Source organism: Falco rusticolus, chromosome 4 (assembly GCF_015220075.1).
Source record: "Falco rusticolus isolate bFalRus1 chromosome 4, bFalRus1.pri, whole genome shotgun sequence".
NCBI classification, from domain to species: Eukaryota; Metazoa; Chordata; class Aves; order Falconiformes; family Falconidae; genus Falco; species Falco rusticolus.
Genome location: NC_051190.1, coordinates 16616953 through 16629878, shown reverse-complemented (window position 1 = coordinate 16629878; position 12926 = coordinate 16616953). Strand labels below are relative to the sequence as shown.

At 44.5% G+C, this 12926-nt stretch overlaps 1 protein-coding gene across 23 annotated transcripts in view; it reads left to right on the top strand.

The window, feature by feature from the left end:
- Positions 1-12926, top strand: part of MAGI1 (membrane associated guanylate kinase, WW and PDZ domain containing 1) — a 355846-nt gene that overhangs the window by 308325 nt on the left and 34595 nt on the right. For all 23 annotated transcript variants that reach the window (XM_037382565.1, XM_037382557.1, XM_037382555.1 and 20 more), the window contains one exon: positions 8494-8525. In XM_037382565.1, coding sequence (XP_037238462.1) covers positions 8494-8525 — 32 coding nt within the window. The remainder of the gene's footprint in view (positions 1-8493; positions 8526-12926) is intronic.

The window sequence follows — 12926 nt, the reverse complement described above, 5'->3', positions numbered from 1 at the left end:
ATTCCAAAACCAACAGCTTTAGAATATTACAGTTCGATGGTACAGGCGAATCAGCACCGCTGGTATGTGGACATTCTAATTGCCTGCAGAATTCCAGCTCTTGCTGGTGTGATACATGCAAAGTGCTGACACTAATCTGTTAGTCATTTGAGGCACAAGTGTTTTCCCCTCAGCTACCCTTCATTAACTCCATTTGCACTGATTCTCTTCTAGAAATGAGTAAGCAAATGAAGAGGTGCCTGTGAAATCTGCTTTTTGGGTCAGCATGAGTTTTACATCAGTTGCCCTGCATTTCTGTGGCAGTGTGGCCTATCTATGCTATAGCTTGTTTTCCCCAGATATGTGTGTCATCTGAGCTCCAGAGTCGCTTGGAAAGGTGAAATAGGATAGAACAGCTGCTGATTCATTGCTTGGCATTTTGTTACATATTTTGCATTAATTTCAAGGGCTGACATAATTTCCTGAAGTTTTGCGATATTTCAAGAAGCATGCTTTATGGCCACGAGGAAACCTGTACTTCAATTATTAAGGAGGTGAGCAATTAACGTATTTGGAAGAACGAAATAATGTCAGTTTTGCGTAATCTTGCATGCTGACAGCACGCTAGTGGTGGTGTGCACATTATGCGCATGACTGCCTTTCTGTGGCAGGGAATCTAGATCTGCTTTAAAATCAGTAAGAAAACCAAAGCATTTGCTGAATGCTGGAAGAAAAAAAAATGTCTGAAATCTTCCCATCAGGATGTTTTATTGTATGAACCACGTTATCTTGCAGAAAGCAGTAGGCTCTCAGCTGAGAACAAAACAGGAGATTGCTTAGCAGATGAAAGGTGAGAGCTCTGAAATTCTTCCTAAAGGCTTTTATTTCTCCCTAGCTTGAGGTTTTCAAAGTTGGCGCTTTTTTCCCCTCTTATGTTTTGATTTGGTTTTGGTATTAAATGCTGAAGTGGTGTAAGTAGAGCAACACAAACCCACACAATGTTGTTTTCTATCAAATGTGATGTGATGTAACACAAGGTGGCACAGCAGAACCTAATAGCATGCATTAGATAAGGCAGATGTAGCTAGAGATGTGCCTTCCACATCTTCATCGGGATTTGCACAGAGGGAAACAGAGCAAACTTGGAGCAGTGCAGCAAGGGGGGGTTTATTCTGCCCAGTTTTTCCTCCTACCCTTCCATACTGACTGTGCAGCATTTTGGTGGGCATGTACTTGTAGATAATGAGGTTTTATCAGCCACGTTGCAGGTAGGTGCGGTGGCTGCTGCCCTGATTTGGCATTATAATAACCACCCATAACAGAATTACTGAGGTATCAAAATTCCAAGAAAGGTCTTTGTTTATCAATAATTAAACATTTGGAGAGTCATTAAAAGCAATAGCAGGTAGGCAAAACTGAGGAAGAAGGATGGCTCTGTAATGGACTAGTCAGTGGTTTTGTTCTGAGACAGGTTGGTTTTAAATATCTATCCCCGCATCTCTACGTGCTTCTATTCTGAATTAATTTTTTTCCCCATTCTGCATTGGGATTTTATGTTTATTCGTATTTACTTTTTCTTGGTCGGATGGACTTATTTCTGTCCTTGTGATAGTGATTAGGACAACACTAGCTTTAGGACCCTGTTAAAGCTGTGTCTTTTGTGCCAGAAGACCTGCAAAGTACCGTGAGTTGGACTGGAGAGGCTGGCAGGGGCTCGTAGACCAGCCAGGTTTGGCAGAGGAGGCTGAGCATCAGGGGGATAACAGAGCTGACCGGATGCGGGGGCAGGTCAGGGTCCTGCGGTGGGGGCACGTGAAGGTGATGTTGGTAGGGATGTGGCAGGTGAATATCTATCCCAGAGGTTTTGACTCCATCCTTATCCTTAAGGGTTGGTTTCTGAGATGTACAATCACATACTTTGAAGTGTGTTGAGTTACTAATTTATTTTAATAAAAAACCCCTGTATTTTCAATCTAATACAGTTATATTTTGTGAAAACATGTGCAAAACCATTGTTCTCTAGTAATAATTTTCTGTCTTCGTGTGCCATGTGTGCATGTGCAACCCCCAGGTCTGAATCTGGCTAAGTATTACATAAATATTAACTTATTATTAAGGGATGTTATTTATTAATAGCAGCATTAAACTAGTGCCAAGAGGGCCCTATTTGTAGGCATCCACTTTGTGCAGGCAGCTCTCCAAAGATGAAATATAAGAATCTGCCATAAGCCACGCAGATCTGAGGATGGGGATTTACACCTTTTAACAGTGCTGTGCTAAGTCTGAAGACAACCACCCTCACAGAGCAGGACAAATACAGGTGTGACAATAGCAAAATGCGGTTTCTCTTCTACCACTGTCCTCCGCGCTGAGCCTGGAGTGGCCCCTGAAGTTGGCCTGGAGGTGCTGTTGCCCTTCGGTACCCACATGGCCATGAAGGGGGGTGGGACTCAACGTCTTCGAAATTGCAGCATGCCCAAAAAATGGTGAGATGTGCTCTAGAAACCTTGCAAATCATGGATTTTGTGGGCTTGTGGAAAAGGGTAGAGTAACTTCATGCATATCCACACATGTATGCTTATGTGTGTGAAAAAATAATACATGTGTGCACACACATATATCTATGTAAAAAGAACATAGAGGTTTCCTATTACTTTGCAGTTCTGGTATTTGCCTTCTCGAATTCATGAGGTTTCAGAAATGTATTGTCTGTGTACATATTTATTTAAATATTAACAGAGATTTTCATCTAAGCATATGACTCCAACAGCCTGAGCATTAGGAAAAACTAATTTAATGAGCTTCAAAATACAAATATAAGAATTGCTGACATGCTTATAACCATAAGTTAGATGGGTAATTGTCACACTAATTCTCAATCTCTTCATTATCTTACTGTCTTGGCATTACCATGTGTATCTTACTACATAGTTAAATTTATATTTGACTAGTAATTAAATAGCATTTTATTAGCCTATGTCTTCTTTACCGCTTCTAAGATAAATTCTGGTTTGAGATGCTGAAAATACGACTGAGACTTCAGTTATGAAGAATTGTTTAGCATCCTGACCAAAAATGAGTAGTTGAGACTAATGCAATTTAACATCTTTAGAGAATCTAGAACTGAAATTCTTGTTAATGGCAATAACATACTATGCCTCATTATTTTTTTTTGCCAGTGAGTTAATAATGCCTGAGATGGTCTCTTGAAAACATCGCTTTCTTAGCATTAGCATTGTATATAAGCATCAGAAACATGACATTTTTCACTGTATTAGTTAGTTACCAAATTTGATTTTTGGCAAGGCATTATTCCTGCAGCGTAAATTATTCTCGCACTTAAAGCTTGTATTGCATAGCTAATTTTTTTGCTAGTGCAGTGACACTCTTGTTATGCAACTCATGATGATGAGCACAAAAGTTGGACAGGGACAAGGTAGGGGTTTCTTTCTTGATGGTGCGCCTTATGCCTGTATAAGCTTGCCTCTCTTGCTGCAAATTATTCTGGTATGTTTTCTTGTTCTTTCTCCAGTCTGGAAAAGATCAAGTTCCATCTACTTTTTTAAGTAGTATCAGAAATTCTTTGACAATGGATTATACAGAATCAAGGGGATTGCTTTGTCACCACCAGCCTCCTGTCCCCTGCACCCCCACCCCCACCCCCCCCCACCCCCCCGGCAGCAGTAATGGCCATTAGCGTTAATTATTTAAAGTTCCTTGTTTTGCAGGCAGAAAGCAGCCATTAATGTGCAGTGCCAGGTGTATGGTTCTGTACCCCCCGACTCCAGTACTTTACCCCTCATCTTTTGAAGTGTCTGTTTTCTTTGATGCAGCCTTTGGTTTTTATTCAGTGTAGTTTAAGCAGCTGTTATTTAGAAAGCTTGAGGTTTGGGGTTTTTTTTTCCAGGCAGGAACATTTTCTCTGTAAATGTTAACCTTGTGACACAGTCTGAAATGTTTCTTTTCTTGTGTTTTTATTCATCTCCTGCTAGTTTTCAGCTCTTGTGCATTCTAGGCTGCAGATGACATTATGGCAAAACCAAATAGATGACCTTTTCACCCAGGCTCACCTATGGCTTTTTTTTGCTGTTGGTTATGGATGGCCTACAAGGTGTCCAGACTGGAAGTGTTAAGCAGTCCTGAGAAGTGAAGATCCAGACACAGTTGTTCTTCTCCTTCATGTGCAAAAACACCCCAAACTTGAAAAATGTTGAGCAGTAGCCACAAACATCGTCAGCAATAAGTAAGATGTTAGTCTGGCTTCTAGGCTGGCTTTTAGCAATTTCAAGTGCCTTTGTCCTATGGTAGATTGTGCAAACTGGTACTGAATTGTTCCAACTTCAGTTGAAATCCCATTGAAATACATACTTTTTTTTTTTTTTTTTCTTTTCTTGTGCTGGAGGGAGAAGTGTTCATGCCAGCTGGCCTTCACATAACCAAGCTGTTCAGATGGGTTGACTGGATGACTCCCGTGGTGCCTTAAGATAGGTCTTCCTTAAGACTGAACTTCTGATCATTTTGATCCACTGTCTCTAAAACGTAGGGCTGTGGAACAGGGCATCTTGTGTCCATCTAAGTCATCTTTGAGCAATGTGTGGCCTTCTGGGCTCCCACCAGAATCGGGTCCAGGCTATGGTATGGATTTGCAGACACATGTTGCATTCTGTATGTGCTCAGTAAAATGGAATTTACCATGTGTTATGGTCTCCTCATGTTATTTTGGTTGCATAAAGACAAAAGATTTGAGAAAATGTTCCCGTAAAAATTGAGGACCTACTGCATGTTAGAAACAGCAGCACGCAGGGTCCAGTGGGTTCTTCCATGAACTCATGCTAGTTAGGGTTAGGGAACTCACAGCTCCCCAGCTCCAACAGTTTTACCACACAAGATTGCAAGATTAACACGTGCCAAATAATATGAAATAAGCTGGGTTGTGGCTGTACTTCGTGGACCACATTGCTCGCAACGTACTATAGAGTCACACAACGGAGTACTGCTCCTGGTGGGTGATGGCGGTAAGAGTGCTGAAGTCATGGTACAAAACTGGCTTAATGATTTGCATTTTTTCCCCTATGTTACAAAATGTAGTTGAGCAGATGGATGCAGCCAGCTGTACATAGAGCTTTAGGGAGTACCGGGGAGAAAAGAGAGAGGTTTTTGTTAAGATAAATGTAATAATCTCTGTGATAATTAGTTTAATTTAGATCCCTGCATCTGACTCATTTTTGACTAACCTTGTATGAAAGCCTTTCTTGCCTTGCCGACGAGTCTGTGAATTTAGTTTGATTACAATCCCTTTTTTTGTGCTTGTGGATTGCTCACTGATCACTGATATTTTTCATTAAGCAGTTGCTTTATTATATTGTTATTTAGAGGCGAGTAATTTTTGTTTTCTAATTAATTTAATTCCAGGCACATTTAGTAAGTAGCTACAATGAGCCCATTCAAGGGGTTTTAGGTCATACTGACATTGTTTACCAGATGTGCTCATTTGTTTTAAAACACTGTTAACTCTGTGATGACAACAGCCCTGTTGGGTTGCTTGACTCTTCCACCTTCTCTAATCTGCACCTCCCCAAACCCACAAAATTAGAAGATGCATTTCAAATACTAATGAGAGATGTCCATAGGCATTAAATCACAGAGGAATTATGTTGCAAACAGTGTTGATATAAACTATTACTGTTCTGTTATCAGATTTGAGGGCAGAGCAGCAGAGAAGCCTTTTGGATTCTCTTAGCCTGGGATGTGAATGCCATTACTGTGACCACTAAAAACTTGGACAATGCCAAAGAGATGGAAACTGGGTGTTAAGTCCCTGCCTGGCCCATTTACTTCTGAAAAACCTGCCGTGAGGCTTCAGGAGGGGCCGGGGCAGCCAGGAGGATGAGCATACCAAGCAAGGCACGGCATGGGCAGTGACCTGGGCAGTGACCTGGGCAGTGATGGGGCACATTAATGTAATCAAAAGGTGAATGTTGTAATTCATAGTTGGCACCATCCCAAATTCATAGGCTTGGGCGATTATTTTTGCTAGAAGCTTTTTGGAAAAGCTCGGCATTTTGTTGCTAGTGTTGCTCCCAGGATTTAGGGGTTGTTCAAGCACTTTGTGTTCATTGCTGTTAAATACTATATCCATTCCATCATCTGAGCATGACAACTATGTATTATACCTATCATTTGCTCATTTAGCCTACTGCGTCAGGAGTTTTAAAATGAGACCCTAATTACATGAATAAATAACATTTTTGCAGGAACATGTACAGGCACGTTATTCCCCTGACTGTAAGCTTGTCCCATGAAAAACTACCAACATTTGTTAACGTGTTCTGCAGTCACTTATTTTGGTAAAAAGTCAATTACTGCTTGTTCTGCAGCAAAGTCTGGCACAGAGCAGTGACACTGTAAGATTCATCGGCCTCTGAAGGACCTGCCGAACAATGGCCTTGATGTGCTTCCCATTATTTTTCAACCATTTTCCATCTCTTTTGGATTGGAACAGCTAAAATTAATGTCAAACTTTGAAGGAAAGGTTTGTTCAGTAGTTTATACTTAGTAAATTGTAACATTTAATGCTTGTGATGCAATAAACTGAGTTCTGGTACAATTTGAACCAGCAGCCCAGCTGCTTCTCGCTTAATTTTTTGCAGGGAGCATTTAATTGCTGTAATACCTTCTCTGGCTCATGTTGGTCTGTTAAGGGTGCGTGCGTGCATGGCGATCTGTGCTACCTATTGATTTAATAGGAAAGAGCATCTCTTGGAAAGGGAGAGTAAACGTGTGTGCATGCATGTGGAAGGGGAGGAGAGAGAGGGAGGGAGGATCTCTATCTGTGCGTATATCTCTGTGATAAATGATGCCTGTTAAAAATGTGACTTGCGATGAATATTATTAGTGCTTTCCTCTTAAAGTGTATTATACAAACACAGTCACCGTCAGCAGAAATGAAGCTGCGGTTTTGGTTGTTTAGTTCAAACAGTTTTGATGTTTCATTGTCCCTCGATCAATCAGCGCCTGGAGGGGTATCAGCTATCGGCTGGGAAAGCATCAGTAATGTGCAGAGCACAGATACTCCTCAAAAGACGAAAAAATTTCATTTGAAATACTCATTACAGTTTGCATCCCAGTCTGTGAGCCGGCAGCAAAGTGAGCTCTGTTTATCATTTTTAATCATGGATTTTCCCTATTCAGAACTAACATCTCCCAAATTACCTTAAAATGAGCTTCTTCCTAGACAGATTTGTAATTCACTTGCATCACTTATTTTATTCTCTGCGTAAAAGTTAGACGAGGGCATGGGTTTTTAGCACACACAAAATGCATAAAGTAGAACACGTAATGCGGCATAAGTGCCACATAAATCACATCCTAAAGACAAAAGCAGATTTCAAACATCTGAATTACTGAGCACTTAATGTGGAGTGTAATCTGTGTTTTGGTTTATGTTTGTTTTCTGGAGTGTCACACAGAGCAAAATATGGGGAGTTCCCTCTCCTCCAGCGGTGGAGGGAAGGGAAGGTCATTCACAAAATGCCCAGGAAAGAGCTTTTCCTGCGTTGTAGGTAAATCCCCCGGACAAGTGGCTCCTTTGCTGCTAGGAATCGGGCTGTATGCAGAAGTTGTCAATAGAAATCCCACTTGAGTTCTCTTGCTCATCACAAAGCAAGTAAGAGGCTGCTCCAAAATGTAAAATTGTCCTTGAAAAAACCTTCTCTCATGCCCTCCCGGTTGTTTCTTCCTTTGCATCGATTGCAACCTGTGTAAGCCCCGCTCCTCCGAGCTCCCTAGCCATCCCCCCAAAGGTCAGGACATTTGCAGTGCTGTTTTCAAGCCTCAGCTCTCTGAAATTGTAGCTAACCGATAAAATCTCTGGCTTCAAAGATTTATACTTAGGATGGACAGGAAGGAAAACACGTGTTTTGTCAGTAACATGAACGATTTTAGGAATAAAAGCTTATTCTTCTTCATGCTTTTGTTTTCCTTTTCCCAGCCTGTGCCTCCCGGCTCCAGCCAACGCGCAATTTCTTTTCACAAATCGATTTCTAAAGAAATACTTTTTAAAAAATCAACCTGTTTCCCCTGCGCCGCCGCGATTGGTCCGATAAAATCGCCGAGCCGATCGCGTCAAAAGGAAATAGCCTGGGCTTAATTGTAAGCTAAGTCTCCCGTAATCCAGGGGAGCATTTGAGATTCTGCCCAAGCACTGGGTTTCGGCGGCCGCTGAGGGCTGTGGGTTTCTCTCCCAGCCTCCCGGCTGCTGCAGCACAAGTCAGCATAGCTAATGCAGATAGAGCTCTCCCCCCGCTCCCTCTTCCCCGCTCCCGTCTCTCGCTCGCTCTCCCTCTTCCCTGTGCTTTGATTCGATATGAACAGACTGGTAACTCCGATGCGAGAGCGAAAGCTGACATAACTCTGCAGATGGCTATGTTCGGATGATACACCTAGGGATTTTTCTTGAAGGGAAGGTAACGTTTAGATGCTAATGCTTATTTTTCCCTTGTTGCCATTTTTCAGGACTGCCGGTCCCAAAGAAGAGCCCAAAGTCGGTAAGCACTTTTCAGCTACTATTTTTGTCTGTTTGTCTGCTTTGAAGGAGAAAGGCATGAGTTCGTCTTGTTTTCTTTGTGGGTCTCGATTGGTTAAGTTGTCTTTCTGTTGCAACCATGATTACCTTGCACGGCTCCCGCTGCATGGGGAGATGAGAGAGGAATGCAGTACAGAAGGGGGACTTGTTTGCAAATAAAGCATCAGGTTTACAGGTCCTCTTCCCTGGCAGATGAGCTTCTCTGTCATTTAACTTACCGAAAAAAAAAAAGCTATTGTTTCCTTTTGGAAAGATGGGAGGCTCCACCTTCTTGCCAGATAGCAATTCCTGTCGGGTGCTCACAGGCACCAACCTTTTCCATTAACTCCCCGAGTTTTCTCGAGTACCTCGGCTGAATTATTAACAGAACGGGAAAGCATGCACCTTGTTGAGAGAGACAAAGCATGAACGGAGCGTGATTAGGGTTCCCAGGGAATACAGGTAGCTGTCCGAGCGCTTGCTCTGGAGGCATTTTCATACTGAGCAGGATTGTGCTGCAGGTGTGAGATTCCTTATTTTAAAAAGCCAACAACAAACCCAAACCAACAGAGCAGTATTTTCTTGTCCCTTCTGATCCTATTTCCATGTAAAGCTGTTACCTGGATGACATGTTACCTAATAGCATGGAAGCTGTGATCTAAAGTGTCGTTAAAGCTCCATGCATGATGTTGTGGAAGAAATTAATGTGCTATTAATATGCAACAAAAAGAAACCTTTTACATTTTTAAAGAAAAGGGAATACTTAAAGCCTGAAAGTTTCCAGTTATCTGTGGAGAGGGAGGGGGAAAAAAAGGAGTTCTCACCCAACAGCTTTGGGGATGCAGAGCGAGTGAGGTCTTTGCCGTGTTGTAAGACAGTGCGAAACTTCAGGGGCAGTCCCCGATGGGTGCCAGGAGCAGCAGCTGGGCGCAGCCCACCTCGCCGCAAACCTGGGCAAGAGGTTTACGAAGGGGCTGAGCAGCAGGCTCCTGCTTTTAATACGAGTTCTCTGTTCATCCAAAAAGAAAGCCCTGAAATAATTAATGTGATTCTGATGGCTTAGGGCAGCGCTGATTAAAGTCATGTGAGCCCAGGCCTCTACCATTGTCAGCTCGCGTTAATGTTGAGAGGCAGAAGCGCGAGGTGTGCTCCCTCGCAAATCACAGGCACGTCAGACCCTGCGCACTCGTCTCTGTCATACGCGGAGATTGTTTCAGCCTTTGGTAAACCAGAAGCCAGCGTGTAAAATACATACGTGGCTGGCACATTTCTTCTCTCTGCCTGCACTTTATTGCCCGGTCGGAGCAGCAGTGGCTGCGCTCGATCCGGACTCCGTCTGCTGTCATTAAACCAGCCCCGATCAATGAGCCTCGGTCTTTTCAAAGCGGGGAGGCTCCCGCCTTGCCACACACGCAGTCGGCATCAGGTGAAGCGGGATCCTGCCGTGTCAGACGCTTCTCTGGTCAGCAGCGGTGCACCGTGAAAATCTGGGCAGCATCTAAATCCATGTGGGGATAATCCTGCCTCGGTGAACAGAGCCAGCTTGCAAACAGGTGTAGCTCTGCAACAGCAGATTTCTCCCTCCTGCTTCCTTTGAGGAGCCGGTCAGCCTTGGAAAGCAGTCCCATTCCCTCATGTGCCTCTCCCAACCCCCTCTCACCTTGTTCTAGGGTCCCTCCAATAATTTTTACGACGGCCCTAGGCGGTGCTGTTGCCTCTAAAGCCAGAATTCACAAAAAGCAGAGCCTCCTATTCCCCCTGCCTGCACACCGGATCATTTGCATCGGTAATTAGCAGCAGTGTTTTATACTGCTGCATTGTGTGGCAGCGTTAATGACCAACCGTTCCTCGGAGGGGCAGAGCAGGACGCGTCAGAGTCGGTGCAGCTGCTTCTTCATTCCCGTGCATTGGTGACACGCACGGGTTGAGCGTGGAAACCTGGAGCAGAGCACCTCGGGGCACCTGTGTGCAGAGGGGGGAAACTGTCCTGGGGCTGGCTGGGATGGATTTACACCAATAGCAGAGCTTGTGTGGCCAAGGTGATGGTCAAAAACCATAAAAGCAGTGGTGGATTGCTAAACACATTCCTTCTTTGGTTCAGTTGAAGGGCTGCTGCTTGGCGGCGGGGCGAGGGGAGCCAGGCCCCCTTGGCCATGCCCTGGCAGGGGGGAGCCAGGCCTGCCCCGCTGGCATGCTCCCCGGCTGGGTGCCATCTCGCCGTACCCTGCCCCGGCATTTCCCGGGGGTGGTGTGCTGCACGTGCAGCTGTCGGGTGAATGCGGGTGCTGCCAGCTGAGCTGAGCACCATGGGCTGTCCCCAGCACTGCACAGCTGGCTGTGGGGCTTGGGACCAGTGTGCTGCCCCTTTCCCCCGCTTGCTTTACCCAGAGCAGGGGGACTGTTTTCCATCATTCCTTAATTAATAAAGTAGCTGCAGTTAGAGGACAGTGTACATCCAGGCTGGGAACAGTTGGCTGGATCTTAATTTGTGCTCGTTCTTTGTTTCTTCTGCTGCATAGGGGAAGACACAAGCTCAGGTGTCCATCCTCTTGTGCTTCGCTCAGCACAGCGATGAACCCTCTCATGTTACCTTGTGTTCTTCCCCAAAGCCTGGACACTCCTGACTTACTGCCAACAGCTGTATCTTTCTCAAACAAGCTGTGTTTTTAGCTGTTGGCCCAATCCTGTTATTCCCACAAGGCTGATGGCAGGCTGTTGGATACCTCTCAGCTGGGATGAGGTGTTCCAGCCCCTTGGAGAGGTTTGTTAGCGCTGGAGCTGTGACACAGTCTGGGAATGTTCTTCTGCCTTCAGCTCAGTTTTCCTGGGCTGCATTCTTCAGCCTGTGTGTATCTTCTGATAAGCTTTATTCCTCTTCTCATTTTTAAGGAGAGTTTTTCAACCTTGATGAAAGAGCTGGATTAGTAACAGAAGTTTGCAGCCAATATGGGACTGGGTACTTCCGAGTTCTTTCTTCCCCCTTCCCTCCCACCAAGGACACGCGCACAGCAGCTCCCTGTGCTGCTCTTTTGTTTTCAGTTTCCTATTGATTCTTTTTTAGATTAAAATGGATAATATTTTTTATTGACCATCTGGGGTTATATATTTTCAGTGTGCAAGTTCTTTAGTATAGCAATTTCCCGTGCAATTATCCTGGTATAATGTGGACGAAAACAAACTTTTTTTTTTCCTTTTTTTCTTTTTTTTGTCCTTGGTGCTTGCATCAAAAAACTCCACAAGGGGGCAAAGATTCCCATTTCCAGCTTGGTTTACTGTCGCTGCCAAGACCAGCTTCTCCAAAATGCTCAAGAGCACAAAATTTGCAGCTAGATCATCAGAAGATGGGATCACTGCAGGGTGAAGAAAGTCCTAAGCTCTTCCAAAACCGTAATTTTTTCTTTTGGGTGTAAACAAATGCATTGTCAGCATAGCTGATTTGTGGCCAAAAATGCGATTCCTATGCAAAGCCTGTTCCTGACAAGAGACTTGCCACGTATTTTGGGTGGGATAGGCAGCACCTGGGGCTCTGCCAGCGTCCAGTTTTTGTCAGGAGGTGACATTGCTTCCACAACACGAGTGTTTGTACAATACATCCCTCTTCATTCAGATATCATTCCCCCCCCCACCTTGAAATGCTGTGGGAGGAAACCACAGCAACTCTTGCAGTTTTTTGCCTGCAGAATCCCGTGCCAAAAAGCTTTGGTGTCCGTTCATGCCGCAGGATGTGTTCTCTGCCACCATTGCCTCTTCTGCAGCGGGTTTCTCTCTGCCTGACACAGACATACACAACTGCTGCTAATAATTAATGTCCCATCTCTGCCTGCAGCCACCTCTCAGCTGTGTCATGGGCCTTGGTTGTTTTAGCAGTCACTGTACAAAGTAACATCTAATTACTCTTTCATTTAGCATGAATGACAAACTGGTTTCTGCTATGTGGGCATCTGTAGCATTTTCCAGGCACCTGGTGACTTCTGTAAGCCGTTTTCCCTGTCTCCTTTTGAAACACAACAGCTTCAAGCTCCCTGGCTTACATCACCTTTGCTGTTTTCTTCCCTCCCCATAGTCAGAGGACAATGTAGTGCTCAGTGTGGGCTCACTCAACCTCTCTGCCGAGGGAGAAGCTGCCTTTTGGGTTGGCAAATGCCATGCCTGTGGCTGAAAATGAGATTGCACGCTAGGGGGGAAGAAATCCTGGAAGGCTGATGTATGCCCAAGCCCTGACTGCTGCTGCCCCCTCTTCGGCAGCAGTTGCCCCTACAGCTGCCCTCAGAAATTCAAGCCATGCTGGTGTTTCTGTTAACCTCATCTGGTGGGGGAGAGGGCAGCTAGAAAAGACCACCTTCCCAATGCCATGTTTTCTTCATCTTACGTTTTACAGGATGAG